Genomic DNA, 27,955 nt, shown 5'->3' with positions numbered 1-27,955 from the left:
AGAATTACCAGTGGGTCAAGTTCAGGTGGTAAATTAAGATGCAAATGGCACCGCTTACTATGCTTTTCTTTCAAATACAACCTGCCCAGCATTCAGCTTAATACAAGAGATTTATTTTCTTTAATAAAACCAAAAATTTATTGGAATTAATTGCTAGCTCTTCAACTGAGAATGAAGTTTTCACATATTTCAACAAACAACCAGGCAGACGCCCAAACACTCAGACCTTGACAATATTGATGAGCATGAGCATGACCCTGAAGTAGCTCCTCAGTGCTTCAGGCCGTTCGAACAGGGCCCATGCGGCCTTGCTCTTCTCCCACCCGCTCCCCAGGCTTGGCCACACAGCCCCAGCAGGCTGGAAACCTGCACACCACAAACCCGCCAGTGCTAACCCTTCGCTGCCCCGGCATCGCAGCCTGCGAGACCACAGACACACTGCATACCCCAAATAGATTTTTCAACATCTTCTGTCAAGGTGGAAAAACAGTAGCGCGGGTTACACACACACAACCGAGGGCGGGCCAGTGGGCCTCTGTCCCTGAGGACTCTGCCCCGCAATGCCTCGGGAGTGCAGGCGCACAGGGCACGCTCCCCTCCCATGTTGGCACCAGCCTACAGGGACCCCTCCGTAGGCCTCCACAGCGCGGAGGGCGCTGAGGGCTCGGTGGGGATGCCGTCCCCTTCTTTCCCCGCCACGAAGCCAGCGAGGCTCCCTGCGCGGCGGGAAAACGGCGCCTGCCTCCCCCCGCTGCTAGGGGCGGGGGGCGGGGAGCGGGGCCGGCCCGACTACAGCTCCCGAAGGGCTGCAGGCGCTGACGGCCGCTGGCCTCGCTTCCTGCCCCAGCCTCGCCTCACGGGCCGCCCGCGGCGGGAGCCGATGGAGGGCGCCGAGGAGGAGGTGGCGGCGCTGGTGCAGTGTCCCGTGTGCCTGTGGCAGCTCCCGGGCGCGCACATCAACTCGCACCTGGACCGGTGCTTGCAGGCCACGGAGGGCGAGGTGGAGCCGGGCTCGTCGCCCCCCAGCAAGCGGCCGCGCCTCCCCACCGCCCCCCCACCGGGGAGCCAGGGGCAGGGGAAGCCGGAGGAGGCCTGCCCGGCCGCCAGCCCCCCCGTCTTCTCCCTCTTCCACAAGGGCCGCGCCGGCGGGCAGAGCCTGGGAGCCCCCGGCAGGAGGAGCGGGGCGGGGCGGGAGGAGGCCGCGGCGAAGGCGGAGGATGGAGGCTCGGCAGCGGCGGCGGGCAGCGGGGCGAGCCTGGCGCAGAAGCTGGAAGGGAAGCCCTTGGCCGAGCGGCTGCGGCCGGACACGCTGGGGGATTACGTGGGGCAGGAGCGGGTGCTGGGAGCCCAGACCCTCCTGCGGTCCCTGCTGGAGTCCCACGAAATCCCCTCCCTCATCCTCTGGGGGCCACCGGGCTGCGGCAAGGTGAGTGGCGCCGCTGGGCCCCGCCGCCGCTGGGCCCCGCCGCCGCTGCTCCCGCCCGGCGGGGCCCCGGCGGCGGGCGGCTCTCCCGGCCGCGGGAGGCGGCCATTAGCGACCCGGCAGAGGTTCGCACCGTGCAGCTCGGGTCGGATGTTCAGGCCCTTCTCCGTTTCACGTGGCTTTCGAGGCTGATGCACCTCAAGCGTGGGATCTGTTTATTTTTTTGAACTCTTTTTTTTTTTTCCTGTCGTCTTGGCTTCTTCTGTGATGTCTTTATGATGGCTGATGCTTGCAAGTTTTAATTTGGATCACAAAACCACAACCTACCTCCTGAATAAAATAGAAGCATCTCAACCCCACCAACCCTACTCCCAGCATTTTGCACTTGGGCTACAGATGCCCTCTTGGTTTCACATAATTTAGACTTGGTAGAATTCCAAAGCCATTAAACAAGCTGAGAAGCTTAAAAACAGGCACAAAATAGAACCTGTAAAAATGGCTAGGAAATGGGGTGAAATACTTGCAGATTAATAGTGGAGTGTTTGGCTTAGCTCTCAAATGCAGGCCCCTGACAGAAGGCAGCTCAGGTGTGGAAAGGAGATAACATTGTGGCCAGGCACTCACTAACCTACAAACCCTCTGAAACTGATTAGTCTTTGCAGGATCTGACTGTGGCATGCTCTTGTTTTGCCTCTTGTTAAGATACCACGGGTTGACCCTGGTGAGTCCCAAAAAGCACTGTAATTACAGTACAGCAGGGAAGGGATCCATAACTGTATGAGGGAAGGGCCAAATTTATGCCTCAGGTGTGGTCAAGAGGGAGCCCTCAAAAGATCTTGCCTTCATTTGTCCTTTTTCTCTGTATTCCCGATTTGGGGAGGGGGGGGAGAGGTGGGGTGTGAAGTTAAGCAAGGAAAATAATGGTTATCTCTGTAAGTCTAATGTTGCACAGCACTAAGTTCTGCATATTTTATATGTAGGTAGATATCTTGGTTATGTGTGTGGGAGATCTGGGATAGGGAAAACAATCACTAATGAATTAATGCTAGCAGAGAAGTTAAGCTCAGAGCAGCAGCTTGCTCTTCTCAGCATGCTTGAAGAGAAAAAGAAACTTGATATATATGGTATTTGAATAATAATGCCAGTTAATCACAGTTAATAAGGAGCAGGTATCAGAATAATTGAGAGATTAATACTGTTAGCAATGATGCAAGGGGGTTAGGCTAAATAACATACACCTGAAAAGAACCAGCTGGTGAACTTAATTTAATTGCCACTTAAAATAACCAGGTAGTATCTGAAAGAGAGATATCCAAGGAGGTGAGATAAGGGCTGGTTCTAAAAACTCATTAAAGGGTAGGTGGATTGACTGAAGCAAGATGGCCAGAGAGAGATGTGGACTTGAGTTCTTTAATAAATAGGACTCCACCTTATTGAATGGGTAACATGTTTAGGGGCCTGCTTTTGTATTCATACTCTTCTGCCTTTGGTTTCTTGTTACCTGTGTCAACAGTGTCTGTTTGCTTCTTCTTGAAGCCCTTTTTCCTTAGAAAAAAATACTGTTACAAATACAGTGATAAAGCAAAAGCTGCATATAGTCTCTGGAAATGAGAATTGTCTTCAGTGGCCTTTGGGCTGTGATCTCATGCGCCCACCTGGTTGTTTTTTTTTTGACTATGGAAATGATTTTTCATGAGCTTGTGACAAGCTTACACTTGTGTTTCCGGTCTTCCTTAGGAACCTTCTTTGGTACTAAGACTCTCTTTGAATAACAGGGGATCTGTTTTATACTTGTGATTACACAGCCTTCGTTCTCCTTTCTCATGACCCATCGTTCTCATCAATATACCTTATGCAGAGTTGTATTTAGTGAGCTTGCTTCTCACAGAGTTTAAATTCTGTTTGTCAGTCATCTGGCCTGCCTCAAGATTGTGCTTTTTGCCTTGTCAAGGAACAGTTCCACAATTTATCTGTTACGTTTTTGTCTCTCCAAGTACTTAAGCTGTTGGGTAACTCATCTCCTTTCTAGTTTACTCCTTCTCAACAACCACTTTTGAGGCTGAATGCTTTCAGCTGGCTCTTGATGGACCATCCTGGCTGAACCAGAAATTCCTACTGCAAAAAGTTGAACTTTTCCCTTCACACATGCTTATGAATATTTCTGGGATGGTGCTAGATTATAGTTTCATCTCAATCCTTCGTCCCTATAATTCATATTGTCTGTCTCAGGCAAATGGCTGAAAGTTTTGTCCTTTACTTGGGTATATTTTATTAAATTCCTGTCCTTAGAAATTTAATGTGCAAGGCAAAATAGTCCCCCTAAAGATGGAAAAAGAAGTCTGTGGTTGCCTGCCTGCCTCATTCACTTACTATTTGGTTGTACGTATATAACATCTCTAAGAAAACATTTTGCAAGGAGGTAACCTGAAACAGGTGGAGGATGGACAGATTAAAAGTAAGCCTATTTCTCTTTTTTGTGAAGAATCATGTAACTCAGTGCTTGAAACTTGAAAAGACCTTATGATGGAGAAATAAGTGTTCTCATTGCCTCGGGACCTAGTTGGACTGATAATCAAAACAAGTACAGTCTTTTCCAGTGGGGACAAAATTAAGGAATGTGCATTATGGAGCTTCAGAATTATCAAGCCCACATGCTAAGCTCTGCCCATCAAAGAAAATAGCCTTATATTAGAGGGTAGGTGCTAAAATAGGAGTATACTTAGATATGTTGATCTAAATTCAGAAGTGCTGTGTAAGATAGTCATAGACTCATAAAACCTCTTCACACTCCTGCTACCCATGGAATCTGTTTATTGCAGCCCATCTATGCTTTCTTCCATTTCTATAGTGACATGCCATGCTAATTGATACTTCTTTTGAAAAGGGTAGAGCAGGACTAGTAAAAAAAACAACAACTGGAGATGGAATTAATCCTTGGGGCCAAATTTCAAATTAATTTATGTATTATTTGTCAGTATGGACCTTTATGAGAAGTAGTAATTCAACAGACCTTTTCTAAGCAGGAAGAGAATAATCTTAGCTATTAAACTGCTAGAAATGCAGTATTTCGTATTGTAGGTCAAGAGTACTTTTGGAGACTTTTTATCATGAAAGTAATAAAGCTAGGTACCCGAGTAAAAATATATGTGCTTTGTACTGCTCTGCCCAAGTAGAATTCAGCCTCAGCTGCACTTGAATGTTCAAGGAATTGAAAAGACAAAATCGGGGTACTTCTGTTATGAGTTTATTTTCTTTTGAGTTTCCATCTGTACTGAGTCTTCTTATTTTAAGGGGGCATGATCTCTGTACTTTTAATTTGTCATCCTAATTTCTTAGGAAGCCGAGGTGCTCTAGGTGGAAAGGCTTTGACTCTGTTATTGTTTTTACCTTTGTCACTCTTAAGCGTTGAACACAACCTATGTTCTGCTTTTAAGAAGCTGACCAGACACAGGCCAGAAGAAGAAACACTGCCTCAAAGAGATGACGTGGTTATTAACTTAGGACAGTTAGCTTGTTCATCCTGACTACGCAGATTTTTTTAAAGCCTGTATGAATCCTAGTGTAATCCGAGTAAGCTGTACTATGATTTATGACACCTTAATGCAGGGATTTAGATTTTTGCTTGTCTGCCATGGGGCACCAATTTTAGTAAAGAGTTAGCGGGGGGACACAGCGTAACTTGAGCACTGAATAATTTTGCAGCCACAGATACTGTTTAAGGCTTATAAACCTGAACATTCTGTATTTAAATACAGTAAACATTCCCTCTTATGCCTGCTGTTTAACAAGAAAAAATGTAGACAACAAGTGTCTGGAACCTGCTCCCTACAAAAGATCAGACAAGGAACACTCGTGTGATTTTCTGGGGTCCATATTTGCAATCTAGTGCTAAGATAAAATATGCCATGTTGGTATGAATCCAAAATATTTAAAACCTCAGTACGTTCAGTCTTTGAGGTTTCTATCAAATCTCCACTGAGTTTATATTCTATTTCTAGGACTCCCTTGTATTCCTTTTCTTTGTTTTTATTCGTGACTTCGCTATGTGGCACATCGAAACACAGACAGCAAGTCCAATTTACATATTTTGCTCCCTGCGTATTTATTGTCCCTTCCCTCCAGCGTTTTCTGTTTTGCTAATTCAAGTGATTACCTAAATGGTTATTTGATTACTTGAGTGTATTTCATCTTTTCTTATTCATACTGCTTGGGACCTGATTTGAACTGTTAGAAGTAATGAGTTCTTTTGATTGATAACCATGAGTGTTTTAACTAAAAATGCATAATGTCTTTTACAGTAGAGTAGACTGGAAGTCCCAAACAACTCTGAAAAATGAGTTTGTCTTTGCAGTTGCCTGGGAGAAGTCTTTCAGTACAGTGCGCTTGATTTTACTTACACCAGTCTAAATCAGGAATAACTTGGGGAAGCTCTCTAGGAAGAAAAAACTGGAAGAGAAAATATGATTGTATTTGCAAAGCAGATGGACTATAAGGAGACAAATCTGGATGCAGCAAATGGAGGCACAGCTCCATTTCAGTAAACATTATGCCGTGACCTTGCCTCTGTTTATGCTTCATCGGACTTGGATTCTGGAAGTGCTGTAAACCACACGCTGTGGTGGTTGTTCAGTGACACCTTACTCCTCCAGTAGCCTCACAGTGGGCTATTTGGGGTGTGAGGAACCAAACAAGATGGGTAAGAATAGCATCTGCCCTTATATAAAAGCCAACTGCTGCCACTTTTGATTGCGTTTATCTCTGTAGACAGTGCCCCTGGGCCATGTTGATCTGCTATCCTGCCAGTTTGCTTTAGACGTAGCCTGGCTTACCTCCTGTGATGCAGTGTGGTAGCTTGGGGTCAGCTCAGCAGTGTTGTGTAGGACAGACCACAGTTTTTTAAGCTGCATCCCAGGGAACTGCTCCCCTGTCTGGCATCCAAGGATGCTGGCCCTGTTGGTGTCTCACCTAGGGCACTGAAGCTGAGCGTGGCCTTTCCTAACTGCTTGTCAACCACAGTATGGCCTTGCTGTCCTCAAAGGGAGGATTGAGGGTGAGGAGAGGCTGTTGATGGCAGCACCATGTAAGTAAAGATACGGAAATTCTGGCCAGAATAAAGGAAGAGGCAAAAATACAGGGAAAGTCATGCTCAGAGGGCAGCAAAAAAAAAGCAGGATGCCGTTTTGGAACTCTGATAACATAGTTTAGACTCTGCAAGTCTATAGGTGTAGCTAGCCTATCGGGCTTGTGTTTTGCACTAGGCTGTCAGTGTTTCATCATCCGTGCCACAAACATAATTCATACTGTGGTTTGCTCTGGAACAAACCAGGAAAGTCACTTGGTGGGGAAGCCTAGATGCCAAATAGACTATCCCTGCTCAGGAACAATCTATGCTTTGCTGCAGCCTATACACTAGTGCAGATCTGTGCCAGATCTGCTTTGGTCACCTAAACATGGCCTAGCAGGCCATACAACCTTCCAGACTTGTTGGAAGAAGCACGTATGCTGGAAGGGCCCATCCAGGTACACGGAGACCTCTTGTACCTTCAAGTGTAGTATGAATGTCAGCTCCTCGTGAAAAGGCTGTAAGAGAGCTAGGCAGTAACACCACTCTTTAATCCTGGAAGGGGCTTTGGTGAGCTAATGCAGTGGGCATAGTTTAATAGCCTGGTAAAGAGGTGCAAAAATAAAAAGACCCATTACTTTTAAGCGGGTAATGTTAGTCATTGAACATCAGCATCAATAGGACAGGTTTGTGCTTGCTTTTTACTATATTCTTCCAGCCATGGGTGTGAGGCTGTATTGATTAGGGGCAGCACAGCGAATAGGGAAATAAGTTAAACTCAAGAAGAGAGTTGCCCAGTCAAGGAAACTTGTGGAGATACAGAAAAGTCATGTCTTCTAGTACAAACATCCAGCTAACCAGAATAGCAATTCCTATTGACTTATCTACTCTGACAGTGAGTGGTGTGTGGAGCCAGGCATACTTTGTGGGTTACTTTTATGTCATCTGTAACTCCTGTCAAAGCCTGAAAGAGCTGGTAGCATAGTTGCTGGGAGTGGGCTTGTTTGGCTGGTTTTTTTTGTTTGGTTGGTGGGTTTTCGTATATCTTGCATGGTTGCAGCCTTTGGGAAAGGTTATTCTCATTTGGGCTGACATGAAGAAATTTGCAGGACGGTGGAGGAGAGTTTCAGTAGTTCAGTGTTTGTTCTGTGTGTAATGGATGTGGAATTAAGCGACCACAGGCTCAAGGTTTAAGTGTTATTCATTGGTGAGTAATGGTTCATGAGTTAGTTTCTTGGTGGATATGTTTCCATGTTTCAGAACAGCTCCTTAAGATGGCACTTCTTTAGCCCGGCTGAACAGGTAAGTCAGAGGGGTCTTGCGGTTTTCAGCATAAAGCTTGAGGTGATAGGTGTGAGTTTGGACAGTTTGGTGGGATAATGGAAGAGAACTAAAAATTATTTCTGGAAGGGGCAAGGAAATTACACTGTGAGCTTTGTAAGGTGTAATTTTTAGTGAAGCGAGCAGGAGGTTAGTTTGCAGGATCACTCCTATTCTCATTGATATAAATACCATTTAATTTACAGGAGACAATACTTCTGCTCCTCCCCATAAGGAGAAAACATGATCTAAAGAAGAAACGCCTGTATAATAAAAGGAGCAGAGTATCAACTTGTTTAGATTTCCTCTTCCTGCTTGTTATGCTGGTTCTGATACAGACATATTCATTCATATTAAATGGCAACATCAGTGTCACTGTTTTGAAAGACTTTTTTTCTAATGTAAGAATCAAACCTACCACAAAATTTATTTCAGATAATGAAAGATATTCAGTGTGTTTTCTTCTGCCTTCCATATTGGATTTTAAATTTTCTTCTTATCCCTCAAATACATTGCCCCTGAATTTAGAGGGAGAATATAGGGGGTTAGCTTACTAGTTGCAGTTCTGTGCTGGTACCTTCATACTTAGGCTCCCCTGCTTAAGGTAAGGCTCCACCGGGTTATATATTTGCTAGTTATAACCTGATAGTAACAAAGGGAGAAAGCAGTGTAGCATGTTACTGACCTTTGCTTGAGATGGTAGGAGAAAAAACAGCATAAGAAAACTGAGGTCATGGGAAGTAACAGGCTTTCAGAGGAATGGGGAAAGTTTAACCTGTATATGATGGGCAGTTTGACTTGCTAAGTGATTGATTGTGCAGAACAGAAGGAAGAGGCCGTGAACGTGCCTGTCCATGTCAAGCACTGCTTTTGAAAGGCAATGTATGTTATTCTTAATACAACCTTTGTTGACCCAGAAGTTGGCAGAGCGGGAGAGGTACATGCTGGCTGAGAGCTGTGCAGCAGTTTTCGAGTAGATTCTTGATCTAATAATAACCTTTAAACACATCTCTTTGTATTTTTCTTTCCTAAATTAGGGGTAGAAATATGGTCTCCTGTGCATGTGTTTAAAAACAATTCCTCACTGCTTTTTTTCTAAACAACGGAACTATCTGTGACTTGGTGAATGAGGGCCAGGATGCTTTATGAGCTACCAGTTCAAGTGGTAGCCACTTGATTCTGCCCACCACCACTTTTATACTTTTAGAGAAGGAAGAAGTACTTCTTTACTTTTTCATTTGATGTATTGTGGCTTTCCATGCTTTCAGTGATTTTTTTTTTTTTTTTTTAATGCATGGGTACATCCTCTGAAGGTACGTTCTGAATCAAGGCTGTTTTGCAAGGAAACACCAACTTTGGTTTTATCTTGTTAGCTTAGTTTCAAAGATAATTTCACCCTTTTTTTTTTTTTTTGTTTCCTAGATCTTTCTGATTTCTGTAGGTTTTACTGCAAGCACTTTCCAGCATGTCTTTCCAGCCTTGTCTTCTGCAGCAATACGAGGAGTGGAGGGGCTGGTGCTTTGAGCTCCAGGTGGTGAGAGAGGATCTGACAAGGGATGCGAGTCTTGTATCAGGACATGAAATTACACCTCTTCTGAAGAAAATCAGGAAGCCCTTTCTAAAACTAAAGCAAGAATAAATAATGATACATCCTCCCCTTTCCCACCTTGGGCTGGTTGCCATTTCAGGGATGAGGAGGTCCATTCGAGAGACAGGGCAGTGAGTGAAGTCATGCCAACACCACTGGTAGCCATGTGGTAGGTGGTTGCTTCTACAGCCTCCCTGCAAGAGGATTGGGTTGGCAGCACCTGCTGCTTTAACCTCAGTACTCAGGGTATCTTTTGAAGCAGTTTTGGCAGCACCTGTCCCTCTCCTCATCATCTGCAGCTCTCCTGTCTTCAATCTCCTTGGCCTCCTTCTTTAATAGGAGAGTGAGCTCAGTGGAAGAATCACCTGTTTTTCTCTAGCAGTACTTTGAGAGATACACTCTGTGACATGCAGATACACCTGTCTTTACCAAGGGTTGTGAAGGGAAGTCTGAAAATTATGCCTGTGATGTGTTCAGGTGTACTGAGTCTGCCAGGGGGTAGTACCGGAGGTTGCTTCTGTGCTTTGGTAGGCTCAGTGAAATTTCCTATAAATAAATTCTGATTTGAAGGAGTTGTCTATAAAGAAAGAAAAACAACACAGCTGCTCACTAAAAGCAGCCAACAGTTCAGTCAGCTGTCTTTTACTTCCCTGGGCTAGCCCTTGGTTACTGTTGGCAATTTAGATCTAGAGAGTTACATTTTCATAAGTATACATAACATTTTTCAGTATTAACATTCTCATGCTTTTGTAGGGAACTGCTTTCTGGTTAATTTCATTTTTATGTTCAGTGGGAATAGAAAAGGCTCTCATTAACAACATTGTAGCTTTTTATTTCTTAAATGTCCTTGCACTGTAAACGCTCTTGCAGTTGTCTTGGGGTAGTCCAGCTCTTTATCCAGTAACATACTCTACAAAATTACTGCACAACAAATTTCAGTCAGTGCATCTTCTGTGACAGAAATGTATTTGGGAAAGAGTTCTTCTGTGGTAGAGGAGACAGCTGTCATTGCTGGCCATTTCAGTATTGCAGCTGAACAGGTCTGGTACATAAAAGTGCAAGCATTAGAAATGCAGCAGTGGAATTGGCAGCTACCTCTAGCAGGAAGTTTTTAAGTCTTCTGTGTGCTAGAATAGCATGAACCAGAATACCTTACTCTGTAAACTGTCAACGCTGTCCCTATGTCCAGAATATATAGCTTGTTCTTTACATATTTCCTTCAAATGAGTACTTTCTGTGTCCAAAACGATTTTTACAAAGCTTTTTTCTATTGCCGTTTCAGACTACGCTGGCACACATCATAGCCAACAGCAGCAAAAAGAACGGCACGAGGTTTGTGACACTGTCGGCCACAAGTGCCAAGACAGATGATGTTCGAGATGTCATCAGCCAAGCCCAGAATGAAAAAAGACTCTTCAAGAGAAAAACCATCCTCTTTATTGATGAGATCCATCGTTTCAATAAATCTCAGCAGGTACTGTGCTATGCTGCTTTTTGGAAAAAGCCTTTGTCAGCACTTCTGTAAAAGTTCCCACTTTGCCTTAAGACGATAGCTTACTTGGAGCTTTTGATTTTAATGTTAATGTGTTTAGTAGATGAATTAGGGAAAAACTTGAAGATTAAATTCCATAACTAACTTCCAATCAATGTTTAATTACTGTGATTCAAAGATTTAAATAAAAGTCTGATCTATACTTAGAGTTGACTTATGTGACGGGCTTTATATGACACTTTTCTGAGATTTTATTTCTGCAAAGTCATGTTAGTAATGTTTGCTGTACATGTCTTAATTTCAGCCTCCTCCCCAGGGGTAGCATTCTGCATTACCTTTGAAAAGGTCTGGAATGTGGATGTGCCTAGGGTGTTTGTTTGGTTTAATGTTGACGCTCTTCTCTGTGAGAAGAGACCATAGTATCACTGGGGGAAAAAGGAGACCGTAGTCATACCATGCAAAGCTTTAATTCTGTACTACAGGTTGCAGTTTCTATAGCCAACCATATTCCAATCTTCCTATAGTTTTCTGAGACATTGTATAGAATTACGTGAGGAACTGTAGCCCTAAAGATTGGTTCAAAGAGTATTTAGAAGTAGCCTCACTATTTGTTACATTTGATAAGGCAATTTTGTGACATCTTATGTTTGCCAAGCAATAAACCAAAGTCACATAAATAAACTAAAAATTTCTGTAGTTTTGACACTGTTTCTGTTCAGCTGGTAGGTTTATTCTCAGTGCAAGCACAGGTTATTAAGTTGAACATCCCATAATGTGCTGTGTGCGTGAAATTAAATCATTTAGATAGCTGAGCAAATGAGCTGCCTGTCAGTGAGGTTATTTGTCATATCAACATGGAACTGAAAGACTTAAAAGACACAAAAAATATAGCCTACTCACATGGGATGTTTCAGGTTGTCGTTGATTGAGGTCAACTTTTTCTGCTTCCCTCCCATCCTCAGGACACTTTCCTTCCTCACGTCGAGTGTGGGACCGTGACCCTGATAGGAGCAACCACAGAAAACCCTTCTTTCCAAGTCAATGCCGCCCTTCTGAGCCGGTGTCGGGTGATCGTCCTGGAGAAGCTCTCGGTTGAAGCGATGGAGGCGATTCTTATGCGGGCCGTCAGGTCTTTAGGGGTCCAGGTTCTGGGCCAGGGTGACCAGCACAGCGGGTCTGCAACTGGCAGCAGCAGTGAGAGCTTGGAGTGAGTACTTTATGGGCTGCAGGGTGTTAACGCACACAGCCCGAGGAATTGACTGCATGCCAGGGAGAGAATGAAGCAGTTGGTGGGTGGGAAGAGAAACCCTAGCCACTTCTGATAGTAAAGAAAAAAAGTGGCAGCATATGGCAGGGGCAGGGGGTGACAGGAGAGAGAGAATTTAAAGCACTGGCTCCCTCCATCCAAAACATAATCTCACAGTCTGGATTAGGAGAGGGAGTTTGATACTTGGATCTGTAGCTCCTGACTCACCCTCCCAGGACATTTAAATCCATTCTGCTGCTGAGCATTTGCTGTGGAAGCCTGTAATTGGGTCTTTGTCATGTCCTAATGTTGTTACTTCTTGTTACTGGTTGTAAAAGCATCATGTTACCATTAAGTGGTGGACAGGGCATCCCCTCTTAAGTTAGTTTGGAAGTGCCTGACAAAAGTTTGTTGTTTTCAGAAATTTTTTTTTAATAAGATCAAGGAGGATACTACTGTTCTTTAGTTACAGGAGAATTGCTGTGGTATGTTTTATGGTATGCTGCGGGGAAAGGGGGCTGTTGCTAATAGATGTGTGCTAATAGGGGTGTTAATAGATTGTTTTAAGGTAGACTTTGTTTTTCTCTGCTCCTTGTTGTCCAAGCCAGATAGATTCACATTAAACATTTGAGAGTTTTGGAAAAAAACGAGGTCCAGGTTTGCACATAAGGGATGTTATCTGCCCTCTGAAATGGCTAGCTGGCAAAAAAATTAATGCTTGGTACTGCGCTACTTTCATGCAAGTTATTAAAATTCCTTCGTGTTGATGCTTGTCTGTACTCCTAGTAATTCGCAGCGTATTGACATGGTGGTAATTGGGCAGGCACTCTGTATGAAATAATCGAGAGGGAATCCGCTTTGTCCTTTAGGTTTATAACAAAAAGTAAGCACTAAGAATCACTAACCTGAACACTGAGGTCAAGGCACGGAGGGAAAGCATTCCGTTTTTATTTTTAGGGTACCCTGCCTCATGGTTTACTCATTTGTAGCTTTTATATATTGTAGTAATGTGAATTTTAGAAGAGAGGGCAGTACTGCATGTCAGCTTTAATATAATGGCACAGCTGTGGTTGTGGCTACACCCTGACTGGGGTTTGGAGACTTTCCTTTCTGTACAGGATTAAAGTACAAGGCATAGTTTCAGCTGCAGTTGTTTGGGTTTGGGTTTCGCTAGACTATCCATATCTGTAACCTTCCGTTAGCTATGGATGATTTAAACAGCACGGTGTGGTGCTTCATTAAGCTGAAAGAAGCATGGCAGGCAGACTGTCAGACTAGCAGTTTCAGAAATCTACCCATGGAGAGAGAGGGCGCCACTCCAGTGGCCAGTGTGGGAGCCAAGCATTTGAAAAGAAAAATGGGGTTCAGAATTTAGGAGCGATTGTTGCAGTTTTGTGTTAAATCTTTCATGTCTTTCCTGCCACTATCTGGTTCTGGTCTGTAGTTGATACATACTGTTGCTGGTGAGTTTGGCTTTTTATAAGTCATCCTGTCCCTTGCTGTGGTTCTGGTTTAGCTCTCCATGTTAATTCCTTCTTCTTACTTCTCTGTCCATACTATTTCTGCTCCTTCATTTCCTTTCCACCTAATACTCTGCAGGAGCAGCTGTGATTCATCTTTTAGCTCTTCACCTCCCTGCCTCTATGAAGCAGGTCTGTCATTAGATGCAGGCAGGCTCAGTGTTCATGCTGTCCTGAGGAATAAATAAAAGTCACCAATTACAGTTGAATTGGTTGTTCACTGTTCTCGCCTTTGTTCCAGAGTTGGAAAAGGAATTGTAAGGCAGCATGTCCCCAAATGTGGGGTGTGCCCGCTTTGAAAATGCTGCAGAGATCTAGCCAGAAGGCACAAGAGGTGCGTATGTTGACTTTTGGATTTCGTTTCCCATGTAAGTCCCCCTTCCCAAACCACGGAAGTGTTGTGTGAAGTCTTGCATGCGCTGCTTGGCCTCAGTTTGTCAGATGGTCTTGGTATTGCATCACTTGTCTGTCATGATGGCTGACCTACATGAGATTTTGAAGAGGATGATTCTTTGTGGTCTCTCCTATTACCTTGAGGAATAAGGTGAAGGTGAATCTTCCTTAGTCTCTGCAGGCATCTTCTGTGCTCAACGGGCAATGCAGCCATCACTGAGTGATGCAGTAGGTTTCATTTTCTCTGCGCTCCATACACATACAGCAGTCATCAAAAGGAAAGTGTGCTCTACCCAGATCTGTTTCCTTAAATTTTTGTGATCACTTTTTCTAATCTTGCTTCCACCATTGCTGCAGGTTTCTGATAAGGCTAGGTCACCTGCCTTCTCTTTCATCCCGCTGTGGCCTTTTCTTGCTGTAAAGCTGAAATGTAACTAGCAGGAGGTATTACTTACTTTGGTATCTTTTTCTTTGTTATATCATCATGCTCATAAAGCTTCTTTGACAGTTAATATATTAGTTACTGGATTTCTTTAGGATAAAATGTGCTTTGTGTTATATTGTCATCAGCTTTGCTGCGTCAGATTGTTCCTCTTAAAGCCTGCAGTAGATTGAGCTGGAAGACAGGGGAATATGAAAGGAAGAAACATACGGAGAAGAAAAGTATGGAGAAGTCAATGTTAAAGACTCTTTATATTGCTGAAGCTTTACTTGTGCTTTCTGCATTTTATGCTGTCTCAGAATTAGCACAAAGTGTTCCAGGGGCACCCTGATACACTACACTTGTGGTGTGTCAGTGATGGAGGAAATGAAATTCTTCCTGGCCTTTTACCGTTCAAGTGCTGCCCTCAGAGTGGTATCTCTAATTGAAGTCAGACAGTAACCTGGGTGGTGGATTAATGTATTTGAAGTTAGATAGCATGGAAGGCGCACAGCTGAGGGAAACAAAAGGATCCCCAGTTTCCTGGTGGCAAGCCCAGACATCACGCAGTTCAGCTTGTTAGTGGCTGTATTACAAGTACTGACAAGTTTTGCATTCACTGGTTTGTAAATCACAGTGTTGAAGATGGGCTTCCTTTGGCTCTTCAGTGTTCAATACCTTTTAAAATTTATTCCCTTTTTGGAACATCCACCCAATTTCCTTGCAGGAAATAGAGTTGCTGGGATGAGAGGCAACATTCAAAGGCAATGCTGAAAGGCAGTAAGCAATGCATATCATACTGCAGTATTTCAGATGAAGTACTTTATTTGCCTGTAAAAGTGTTGCAATCTGTCAAGTAGTCAGTGTAGTGAGAGTAATTGCACTGAGAAAGTAAGAAAGTACTGATTTATATGTGAAAGAAGCAATAAGTACTTTATCTCATGTTCTGCTCAATTATTTTCAAATCTTTCATCATACAGGTTCTCCTTGTTTGGACTTCCTTGTGTTTACTCTCTGATACTGCTTACACCCCCTTGCCATTGGATCAAATGCTGTGGTGTTGTACAGGTTTTATGGGTAGTTTATCATATGTTTTGTACTGGTTCTTGGCACGAACTGTCTTGAGGGTATGGAGATAAGGAGGAATTGGAAGAAGGATTTATTATTCTGTAGTGGTAGCTTTCCATTCCTGAAGCTAGTGTATCACCTTCAGCTCAGTGAGTGATGGATCCTGGGGCGTCCCTTTTGGCTTGTTTGTTTTTGTCTCCAAGTGTCATCGATTACAAGGTACCAACATTGAGCACTGGCATCCAGTGGGTGTTCAGTGTTAATTCTGGAGAGTGAAAAAGAGATGAGATTGCCCATCTGCAAGAGGATCAGGAGCTTGGGAAGAGGTCAGAAAGCATGGGAGTTATTCTGCTTTGCAGTACTAGGGTGTGCAGAAGTCGGGTAAAGTGGAAGAGTGTAGGGCACTTGAGCTTCTGAAGACAGGATGGGCTTAAAAATGTAAAATATAGCAAGTGTCTTTTGGAAGCCATTTTGAAATAATTGCCTTCCTGATTTTGAAATTAGGCCCCTGCCTAATGAAGTTAAATCATAAAAAAAAAAAAGGAATTTAAGATTTTCATTACTCAGAAAAAAATAACTGAATTCAGTTATTCAGAGTATAAAATACTATTTTGAAATAATGAGTGTGAATGGAGCTGAGATTATAGAATAGGGAAGCATTATGTTATTTTCAATCAGTGATTGTCATCAATATGCTGTGCAAACAGATCGTATGTGGAAATTTTCTCTGTTTATTCTTGTTCTTTATCATATTCTGTATGTCATGCTATTGTTGTAGACCTGGACTGGATCAGCCTAATATATAATACATTATTTGGAGTGGAATTTCTGTTACCAATATGTAGTAACTTGGATTTCACCGTGAAAGTGGAAAAGACCTTTGCTTGTAACCAGATTTTCCGTACTTCCTTGTTCATATTTGTTTCAATTCCTGTAATACTAATTGCTTGTTTTGAGTCAACAGGGCACTTAGAGTCCTGTAGTGAAACTGGAGAGACAGGAATACAGCTCGGCCTTCTTGCCCAGATTCTAATTAGCAAATAAATGGCAAAAGTGCTCAGAGGCCTCAGCTTTCTTTGAGACAGACTGTTCTTAGCTTCTTGCAAGGGTAGTATCTGCCTCTTACGGCTCCCAACACTTGCCCTCCACTTGCAGTTGCTGAGTGCAGTTGTGGGTATCAGTGTGAGGAGGCCTCAAAAGCATGATGTTCTCTGCAAACAGCAGGCAAAGAGCTTAGTCCTTGCAGGTGAAACCTTCTCTTCAGTCGGCCCTGCTGGTGTATCCAAAGTGTCTTCTCAGCGTGCAGCGTATTTGGTTTTGTTCCCTGTTGATGGAGGTATTAGCAGCATGACATCTGTGTGTAGTGCCTGCTGGGTTTTTAAAAATAGCTTTTGCTTTCTTTGCTGGCTTCTTTCACAGCATATAATAAAATCTGGTGCCCATCTGTGGTGCTGAGGGGTGACCGTTGCTCCCTGATTTTCAAGGAATGTGATGCATGAGATACTTTACTTAGTAAGTCCCTGTGCTGTTATAGTCTGCTTCCCCATTCAAACACGAAGAAGGTGTTTGAAACGCCTTGGAGAAAGTGCAGTTATTTTGGAGCTCCACTGTGTATGCGTGTTAATTTTTTTTTCTAGCTTTATCAAATACATGAGAGATAAGGAGATGGAAATAAAAATATGACAAGATGCATGTGTGTGTATAGATAGATATATATTTTCCCACAGGATGTGATTCCTGCTGCCTATTCTCTGCAGCATGGGTTATGGCCCTTGAACACATTTGTCAGCCTTCACTTGCCGTGCTGTGGATTAAGATTGCAGCTCTACAAGCTTTGCCCTCTCATGTGCGGGCACGAGAGGGCTCAAACACTGACTGTTGAATTTTTTCCAGCTCCTACTCTATTTTTCTTTCGTGTGACAAGTGCAAAGTAAGTTTGCAAGGAGGAAGATGAGGCAACTAATGAAGATTAGTGGAGATGTGTGTCTGGGAACCCTGGCATTGCTTTTTTGTACACCACTGGTAATAACAGCAATACATTTTTCTGGTGAATGAAGTGCAGGGCTGTTGTGAATCCTTAATTATTTGGTGCACAAGGGCTTCATAAGAAATTGCCTCTCACGCCAAGCTCTGTGCATTAATTCCCACTGATAACATGTCACTCTTGATTTTCAGTCCAGAAATGGGTAATTTCAGTCGAGAAATGGGTAATTAAGGGCCACTGCTTATGCCATGTTTTAACTCCACTAGCTGCTGTTCCCAAATCAAATCAGTTATACCCTCTGCCTGGCGATCACCTTAGCCATTACCTTGTCCACATAACTAAGAATAGAGGGTCAAATCCTCAACAGTGTGCATATGAAATATGCAGAGGCGAGTTGGTTCGCATGTGCCCCGACAGTGGGGACTGCAGCCCAACAGATGAAAACCTGGAGAAAGAGCTGGAGGACTTTGTTGCTTTCCCAGGTTTTTCATGGACCTGCTGTGAGATCTCAGTAGATCTGTTGCTGCATTTCTCAAATCTTCCCATCTTGTTCATTTAGATTGTGTGTTCACTAGAGTTTGGCCTTTTTCATGTGTTTCTATAGTCCTAGCACACTTGGAGTAGTAGATGGCAAGAACAGTGACTTGCATGCACTGGGATGCTGTTTCTTTCTAGTAAGATAATTTTTTTTGTACCCGAGTGCCTAACTTGTAATACCTGTTACAACTTTAAAAAAGAATGTAGGATGCATATATGTTTTACAGTGTAAACAATCCTGCCAATTGTTCCTTTTAAAAGAACATTTGATAGCAGCTCTTAGTGTTCGTAAGAAGTTTAAAACCTCAGGCTAATTACTTTATACCTCACTATATTCTTTCATATGCATTTGGATAGCTTCCTGCCTTTTCATTGTCCTTCCAACAAGGAATTTGAAGTGCTAGCTATGAAATGCTGATGGAATAAAACCTTATAAAGTTTAACTGGCTGTGCCAGAATTGTACTTTTGCATAACCCTAATCCTAGTTTCCATTGAACTTAATAAAATGAGTAAAAATCAGGGGGTTAAGATGAGAGCTCATGCCCTGCGTTTTTCATGTGCAATTATATTTAACGCGCACTGGGGCAGGAGGAGGAGGGGTCAGGTTCCACACTCTTCTCCCAGGCTCTGCAATGCTTAATCATGACAGAAAGAGTTAAGAACAATACTGAAACCCAGCTGCCTCTCAAACTTTGTAAACAAATGGCATCTCTAGGATAATACTCAAGGAGAGGAGTGGGATGGGGGCTAACAGTGTATGGTTATTCTGTTGCAGATTCCCGGTGTGCATAGAGGAGAAAGCTCTAAATACCCTCGCCTACCTTTGCGACGGTGATGCAAGGACTGGACTGAATGGGCTTCAGTTAGCAGTTCAGGCCAGATTAGCAGTGGGTAAGACCACTCCTTTGAATATTACCGAAGGTGGTTCTGCAGATGGCATTCTGATAACAGAAGAGCATATAAAGGAAGGGCTACAGCGATCTCACATCCTGTATGACCGAGCAGGTGAGTACCTGATACAGTTTATGAGGTGCAGTGTTCTCAAGAGCTGATAGCCTGTATAATTTCTGTTTCTTCTGCCCCTTTTATAGCAGTTGCTCTGGTGAAACACTGATTGCACTGAAATATGGCCTAAAAATTACTTTTCCTTTACATTATAGCAGGCTCACCCAGAAATTCCATCTAAACAGGGTTTTTTCTTACCACTTAGGACGTGTAGGTTAGCTGAGAGACATATTTGCTGCCCTGTGAACAGTTGCATGGGGAAATTGTTTATTCTTTAAGATTTTTAGAATATTATCTTCTAATTGGTTTGCAGCGTGAAAAGGGAGAAGTATTTTTATAAGGAGATTTGTTCTTGAAGGTTGGAAATCTTCCATTGCACTTTTACTCCTTTGAAAGTCTTGGAAACGTTCACATTGACAGCAATATGTTATGTGAAAATGTAAGCAGTTTGCTTTATTTTTAGGGTTGCTTTTTATGGTAATAAATTTTGTGATTTGCTTAGGGCAGGTCACACGAATCTAATTGCATTTAAGGCTTCCTAATGTGATAACCACTCTTGCTAAATTTGTGACTTGGCAATGTTAAGGAATCACAATAGCTGGCCACTGTACCATTTTAGGTGACGGGGTTAAAAATCAAAGAGTGAATATTAGAGATTAGGTGAATCCCCTTGAACGCATATGCTCATTCTTCAGCAACACTTGAATCGCTGTGCAGCATAGTATCAGTTATGCCAAGCAGTATTTGGAGAACTGGTTCATTTTTGTTTTGCCACTGTATCTGGCTTGCTGAATTGACTGTTACTACTCAAAACCTGTGATGAGAGATTTCTTGAGGTTGTTTGTAACGCGTATGCCTGCTTTTGCAGCCTTCTTGCTCTAAAGAGGAGATGGCTCATTGTCGGGAAAAAGTCAGCAGGGCAGATAGTGGTATGATGGCAGCTGAGAAGTCGAGGGTAGGCAGGTGGAGGGAGAAGAAAAATTTAATGGGGTCTGTGGCAGGAAGAAGTCATGATTAGGAGGAAGCGGAAAATCTGACCAGTTTACTGATGTGAGTCTCCTGCGCCATGTAGTTCCCTTGTGTGTTTGCTGTCGCCTTGTGGCCACTGTCATGCAGAATTCTTGGCTGTGTCCATTGCTCCCAGCCTTCGTATCCCGATTTGCTCTGTTAGAGACGGCAGAGAGTGCCGCTGCCTGAGGCTTGCATCAAGTCTAGGTAGCATGTGTCAGCCCCTTCTCCGTGACAGAAATCCTTCAAGCTCTGTGTAGGGTGGTTGGTTTGGGTTTTTTTGTCAGAGATTTTCAGAGAGGGGTGAGAGCGGTGAAAATTCTGTTTTTCCTGAGTGTACGAATGCCAAAGAGCCCGCCACAGATATTGTGACAGTAGCAGGTTGCCCAAATACATGCCTTTACAAAATTTTTCTCTTCTGTGGAGTAGACTCTGTTGACCACTCTTGTCCATAGTAGAGATAGCTGTTTGTCCTTTTATGTGCAAAGGGCTTCTGGATAGAGGCTACCTTATAAATAAAGATATTTTAGTAGTAGGTTTAGGTAGTACTTTTTGAATCACAGCTGCTGTAGTGGAGTCTACAATCCTCTAATATATAAAGTGCAGGGACATGATGCTGTCTAATCACGATAGCAACAGCATAGATTTGAGTGTAGTGTGTTCATGTAGAAAGCACCAAATAATTGATTCGTGTTCAGAGTTGTGTAAATACAGAATTTTGATTTTACATCATTATTTATTTTTGGTCACCTACGAAATTTGCCAACTATATGTACTTGTACATTGTTTTATGTACTTTCACCAAGTAGTCTAGGAAGGAAATTATTCGTAATCCAGTCATTCAGCTATTGTTCTGATCTGTGTGCAGACACGTAGAGGCAAGACCTTTGTGCAGATAATCTATGCGTTTTAGCTGGAAGGACAAAGACACAGCTCTAGTCAAATTTCACTGCCAGCGGCTGCCTGCAGCCCTTTCCATGTGAGACGAAACAAACTAGTCATATTTTAGCTTTTACTTGCAGTTTTTAAAATTCTGATTTTTGGAGAAAATGATGCAGCAAACAAATTAATTAAAGTGTAACTGCAGATGGACAGCAAACAGATTTTTTAAAAATAGAGTTGTATTGTTTCTTCTCCTCTTATGTATTGTGTCCTTCTGCTAACACTGATTTAATAGCAAATACCAAAGATAAATATCCGAATAATTGCAGGGTTTTGTCTCACTGTCAATGTGGTAACATAACTTCAGTTATGGTTAAAGACTAGAAATGTGTTAAGCTGAAGTTAATTTATTCTGTAATCTGGAACACAGTTGTTCCTTCCCCTTCTATGGAGGAGGAAAGAGAGGGTGTCTCACACCGTAATGTTTTTTGCCTGCTTTATTGTTTTCTGCTGGACCAAAATCAGAAGTCTTTTGTCCATGCTGTTGCTCTAGCTTTAGTTCCAAGGCTTTCTTCTGTCCTTTACTGGTGAGCAGTTGACATTTACCTTTGGCTAAGACAGAAGATAATGTGAGATGGGGACTGTGATTTTACTTTTGCCCACTACCTTATAAATAGGGATTGCTTAAGAAGTCCAGATATCAGTTATGGTCAGTGAATGAGGCCTTTTCCCTGTCTTCTACCAATAAGACTTTAGATAAATCAACTTTTTAAATTAGATGGAAAATTCTTCATGAGCACATAAAGCAATTTAGGGGCATAAATCAACAAGATTTATGCATCTGTATACATTAGACACTAGAAAATCATGTTGTCCACAACCCCTTGTGTAGTAACCAGTTTCTCTTTGGAAGGGTAGTTGCCTCTGTGGAAACTGCATAGAGCAAATGTATTTTGATTCCAAAAACTCTAAAGTTTTGGTTTCAAGACACATCCAGGATGCAGAACAGCAATGATAGATAACCTGGCATGTGTCTGTCTCTCAGCTGAATTGGTAAGGCCAAAATTTATGTGTTGGCTAACCAGCCTGAGACACAGACCTAGTAAACAAAGGTCTGTAAAAAGCTGTCTAATTATTTTAAACTGCTTCTGGTATCTCACACGGAGTACATATAAACTGTATTTTTTAAAAAGAATCATAAAACCTCTGTCCATGTAACTGTATTTTGCCTTTAATTGAAACTGCATTTAAATTACAACTGCACTGTTTTTCTGAAGAAGTCAAGTCTGGTGTACAAGTATTGTCATTATGTTAATGACTCGGTCACCAATATTTAACTTTGAGGGAGAAGATAAAGGAGAAAACTGTCCGCTTTCTCAGCCTCATACTCTGAAGTGCCCTGCAGGTATGTATCTCCAGTCCCATCCGATCTGCTGGATTCCTTTTGCCTCTCCAGCTGGTATCCCCAAGTATGACACTTTACAGTAGCCCAAACAGTGTGTAAAAGCACTCCAGCAAAAAAATCTGGGCGAGTGCAACCTCTGGAGATATTTAAAGGCTGTCTTCCTTACTTTTAAGAGACCAAGAGACGCCTCTTGCAAGAGGGCGATGCAAGTTCAGCTGCTTGGGTTTATTGCTACTAACTCAAGTGTTATGACGGAGCATGGACGCGCTGTTTGTGTTGGCATGAGTAATGACTGCATACCACAGGGCTCTTTGTGTGGAGTCCTAGCAAAAATAGCTGTCTGCTGGCTTGCGTGCGCCAGCAGTGCTTGTGTTGAATTCCCCACAGAACTGCACTGCAGCGTGAGTAGCGATGCAGGAAGAAGGACCCAGTGTCTGACCTGGGAGGTGGAGGTCCTGCTGGCTATGAAAGGAGCAATTTCAGTGGTATGGGGACTTTGGTTTTCAGACTCATACATGCGGCCTTTTATTTTGCACGGCCTGCAAGTGATGGTGATGTGTTCTGATACGGCCCTCAGGCTGTAAATCCTTTTAGCCATAGGAAGAAGAGAAATACTAACAGATGGCTGTGCATGCAGCCAGTTGCCTTTATAATACACACTTAGGTGTGAGCCAAGGAATGCCAGGCCCTTTAAAAAATAAAAAAGGCAGATTATGTGGAAAGTTTCACAACAATACTGCAGCAAAATACTCAGGATTTTGATTAAAAGAAATGCATAAGAATCAAAACCAGCTGCACAAAGAGTAATTGCAAGCAGGAAGGGTCTCATTCAGTGTTCGTAATGTTTTTAGCTGTAGCCCGAAAAGGTCTGTGGAATGGCTTTGTTTCTCCTTGGATGCAATGTCTAATCTTATATTAAACTTCAATGTTAAAAAAATATTCCTTGTAATTCTTTCAGTCTTCCCGCTCCTTACTTAGCAGTCTGGCATTTCAGGTTTTATTCGTGATTGTTTTTTGCTTCAGCTGCTTACAGTTTTCAGGACCCTTCGGTAGCACAGGTGTCCACAACTGAACTCAGCATTTCTTAGGGGTTTTCAGGACCCTTCCGGTAGCACAGGTGTCCACAACTGAACTCAGCATTTCTTAGGGGTTTGCCAGCATTGTGTGCTGTGATCCTATTTCCTCCAGATTGTGTAATGTGCCATCATTTGTATATCCACAGCAACGTTTCCTTTTTTTTCCCTATATAATACAGTAAACTCGTGTTTGATTTACTGCACGCTTTACTTTCAAGTTTTAGTTGATGTGAAAGTTCTTTTTCTAAAATATCACCAGTGTATAGTACTGGATTTCTCTGATTCTTCTGTTGTCTTCTCAGAGCTGTGCACGTGTCCAAAGGCAATGGTCAGGGGTTTGTATGTGCTCATACTTTACTCTTTGTCAATTAGGAGATATTTTCCTAACTGCTTAAAATATCTGTATTTTTTTTCTTTTGAAGGAAAGGTTGTTAGGGTACGAAAACCAAATTGTTTGCCTTGCAATTTTTAAAAAATGCCCCCCTTTTCTTCTGCAGTTGTTCTGTTATGCTTATGTAGTTAGTGGACTGATCCATGTGGCAACGCATGAAGATGTTGAAAACATTAATGAACATCATAATCACATATACATAGACAGAACTTGAAAAAGCAGGTTATGTTTACCTGCTGTGATCTGGTAAAATATATTCTGTTCCATTAAATGCAATTCACTTAATTTCCTCCTAAAAGCCTCGTGTATCTCTTCTCCCCCATTCTAAATAGGAGAGGAACATTACAATTGCATCTCTGCCCTGCATAAGTCTATGAGAGGCTCAGATGAAAACGCTTCCCTTTACTGGCTTGCTCGAATGCTTGAAGGTGGTGAGGATCCACTCTATGTGGCAAGGAGGCTGGTGAGGTTTGCAAGTGAAGATATAGGTAAGTATTTGCAGTATTTCATGTTGGAATATTATGTTGAATGAAGATCTGCCAGACTTCTGGCTTCCAAAAATTGGTGTTTGAGAAAACAACTAACCCCAAAACTGCTATATGCAAAATAGGTACAAAATTCTTAAAAGCTCCACATCCAACAAAAACTTGGTATATGTAGAGACTTACTTGTGGTGTCATTGTGATGATTACCTATTGCAGGAGAAACATATTTTTGAGGTCAGGTTTTGGCAGTGTATTAAAATGGGTTCTTTTAAACTCTGGTGATTAATGGTCACCAGTAAATTTGTGTCACAGAGAATGTGTATTTCAGAGATGTCTGGTTTTTTTAATTACTCTGGAAGGTGAATGCCTACCCTGACTTGCAAACCTCAGATTTCATTGCTGGCTCCTAGTTGTAAGGCATCTTGATTCTCACAGGCTGCCTGCTGCAATTCCTTCAGTTGTCGCAAGCGGGGCACCCAGTACATGTCTCGGTGATTGGTGGCACAGCTTGTCTGGAGACATCTTGTAAAGTGCGAGGTAATTTAGCACAACAGCTTGTACTGCACGCATGAGAAATGATGGTCATTTCCAGCTTGCTTCTAGAAAAGGAGTCTTTTAAAACTTTACTATTTGTTTTAATAAAACAAATAACACTGAAAGCATTTCCTGTGACTCTCTGTGCCTCTCTGACTCTCTGTGCCTATGAAGAGCTACTCGCCCCAGTACAAAACCAAACCATGAGAAGCCAAGCAACCAGATGCCCTGCCTGCTCAGTAAGGTCCACCATAGTGAACTAAGAAAAAGGCAAAAATGAGTCAGTGCGGCCATGCCCATGAGTCATGCGGCCATCAGAGAGACCCTAGCGCGAATAATAAAAATATATCTCTATAATGATAGAACATTTTCTGCCGTTTGCAAACATCCTATTTGTAACAGCATTAGTTACTGATTCTTAAAGCCTGCGTGGACCATCAAGGAAGAACAAACATTTGATTTCTGGCCAGGTAACAATTTTTACTGCCTCTCTGAGCAATGCAGCTGTAGTAAAACAGCAGCCTTTGCTAGCAAGATGGGCCCATGCTCATCTGGGACTTGTGTGATCAGTCAATACTGGACCATAGGTTATGCCATCAACTCCATTTCCTGCAGTGAGACTATTTAGCTATTGCACTCTTCAGATTCTGTACCAGGGTAAGCCTACCAAGTTCTTCTGACAATTTTGCAAGACTGGAATAATCTGTCTAAGTAATGTTTGGATCCTGAAAATGATGTTCAGAGTTCACTGCACTTTCTTGCAGCGTGTTAACTCAAGGTCTTTCTGTATTTTGTGCCAGCCTCACTAAGGGATGTGCACAGAATTAAAAAAAAAAAAGAAAAGAAAAAAAAAGCCCTGAAACTTGCATGTTGCATTTTCCCCACTACTGATGCAATATTTCTCCAGGAGCATCCCCAGCTTTTTCTTGAAACTCTATACTTCAGTGAACTATATCTCTCATGAGGAAAGGCTGAGAGACTGGGTTTGTTCAGCCTGGACAAGAGAAGACTGAGGGGGGGATCTCATCAGTACTTATAAATACCTGAAGGGTGGGTGTCAAGAAGATGGGGCCAGACTCTCTTCAGTGGTGCCCAACAACAGGACAAGGGGCAATGGGCACAAGTTCGAACACAGGAAGTTCCACCTGAATATGAGAAAAGACTTCTTTCCTGTGAGGGTGCCAGAGCAGTGGCACAGGCTGCCCAGGGAGGTTGTGGAGTCTCCTTCCCTGGAGACATTCAAAACCCGTTCCTCTGCCCCCTGCTCTGGGTGTGCCTGCTCAAGCAGGGGGGTTGGACGAGATGATCTCCAGAGGTCCCTTCCAATCCCCAGCATTCTGTGTGTGATTCTGTGTGACTTATCCAAAGAGGTGCAGCAACACTTTTAGCACATATGTGATGGGTGAAGAGTTATGAGATCTGGGGAAACTATGTCTATATAGCAGTATTTCCCCATTTCTTTCTCAGTTCCAAAAAGTGAATCATATACAGGCAGCTACTGCTCAGGCTGCCACCGTGTGGCAACACATTCAGTCTGAAAATCGTACCCATGATTTAGACCTTTCTTTTGCAGGAGGGAAGGGGACAGAAGAAAGCAAGCTGTGGATGGAGGCAGTATATCTAATGTACTGCAAAGTAGTGTACCAGAAGTTCCAACATCTGAGAAGGCAACTTTGAAATATGCATGGATAACCTTCCATCTTACAGGAGGGGGGAAAAAAAGAGACAGTAACTAAAGTAAATTGACTTTAACCTGCTTTTATCTGATCCCTTTTTATAGGGCTGGCAGATCCTTTGGCTTTAACGCAAGCAGTTGCTGCTTATCAAGGCTGTCACTTTATTGGAATGCCAGAATGTGAGGTAAAGGCTTCATTAATTCACTGATCTGAAAGTACTAGAAACGGTAAAACTTATCTGTAACTACAAAAAGAAACAGAGACTGCAAATTTAGTTACTTAGTCATTCAGGATGTCCCTTATTTGGCAAGGAAGAGAACATCGTATCTCTTAAAATGGCATTATTTGAAGTAAAATTCACTCCATAATTGTCGTTAAATGTGGTACATGAACTAATGTCATTTTGCTCTGTCCATTTTTTTCTCTCTGTTATAAATAAAATGATATATTCTGATATTCTATAGTAGTGATTCCTTTCTAGTAGTGAAAATCGTGAAAAGCTGGGTTGTTGCTAAATAATAATATTCGTACTACAGTAGTGGGCAGAGGTCAGTTTAAAAACATAATCCCTGTCACGCCACACGAACAACCTGAATAACAGACCTTTTCCTAAACAGCTTAAAAGAAGTAATCTAACATTTCCCTTCTCTTGTTTCCAGGTCATTCTAGCACAATGTGTAGTGTACTTTGCCAGAGCACCAAAGTCCATAGAGGTATACAGGGCATATGGCAATGTCAAAGAATGTCTGAGAAAGCACAGAGGACCTCTGCCGCCTGTTCCACTGCACCTGAGAAATGCCCCAACAAGGCTCATGAAGAACTTGGGCTATGGTAAAGGCTATAAATATAACCCCATGTACAAGGAACCTGTAGAGCAGGACTACCTACCAGAAGAGTTGAAAGGAACAGACTTTTTCAAGGAACAAAGAACGTGACCACCTTGCTCAGAATGGGTTTTGATTTTATGACTTATATACTTGTTCTCGGATGGAAATTTCCCTCACAGTTTCAGCTATTACTGTGGTTGAAAGTTTTAAGCCACCGAGCCTTTCAGACACTTTCTTATCCTCCTGGTTTTACTGTTGTTATTCAGGAGGTGTTTTGTAAAGAACAGTAGTTGGGCAATGTAGAATTGCAAAAATAAGCTTTATCAATATAGTGCTGTCACCCTCTGGTTCAAACGAAATGGAGGAGAAATGAGAGAGTTGTATGTCTGGCTCTTGCTGTGAGACAAGGAGTATCACTGTGCTGCGTTTTAAAATCAGTATCTATTTCAGATTTTGAGAAGGCTTATTTTCCACAAAAATAGTAAATTGTATCCCCTCTGCTAAAATACGGTAAAAAAAATATAATTACAGTGTAATTCTTGCTGTTACGATGTTCCAGAGACTGATTTTGTACAACATTTATTGAACCAATAAAGTTGTTAAAAATAGTG

General features: G+C 42.6%; 2 protein-coding genes across 2 annotated transcripts in view; one reads left to right on the top strand and one right to left on the bottom strand.

The window, feature by feature from the left end:
* The window catches only part of MYLK4 (myosin light chain kinase family member 4), a 72,642-nt gene extending 71,820 nt beyond the window's left edge, over positions 1-822 (bottom strand). The window contains exon 1 of the mRNA XM_064443489.1: positions 447-822. The gene's annotated coding sequence lies outside the window, so the exon portion shown is untranslated. The remainder of the gene's footprint in view (positions 1-446) is intronic.
* On the top strand, positions 619-27,955 carry WRNIP1 (WRN helicase interacting protein 1). Its single transcript, XM_064443488.1, has 7 exons — positions 619-1,426; positions 10,676-10,867; positions 11,848-12,092; positions 18,831-19,060; positions 24,155-24,310; positions 26,622-26,701; positions 27,177-27,955. The coding sequence occupies exons 1-7, from the start codon at positions 674-676 to the stop codon at positions 27,450-27,452; spliced, it is 1,932 nt and encodes a 643-aa protein (XP_064299558.1). The 5' UTR covers positions 619-673; the 3' UTR covers positions 27,453-27,955.

This window comes from Phalacrocorax carbo, chromosome 2, assembly GCF_963921805.1.
Source record: "Phalacrocorax carbo chromosome 2, bPhaCar2.1, whole genome shotgun sequence".
NCBI classification, from domain to species: Eukaryota; Metazoa; Chordata; class Aves; order Suliformes; family Phalacrocoracidae; genus Phalacrocorax; species Phalacrocorax carbo.
The sequence above is the reverse complement of the archived record's forward strand: the minus strand, read 5'-3'. Positions and strand labels throughout refer to the sequence as shown.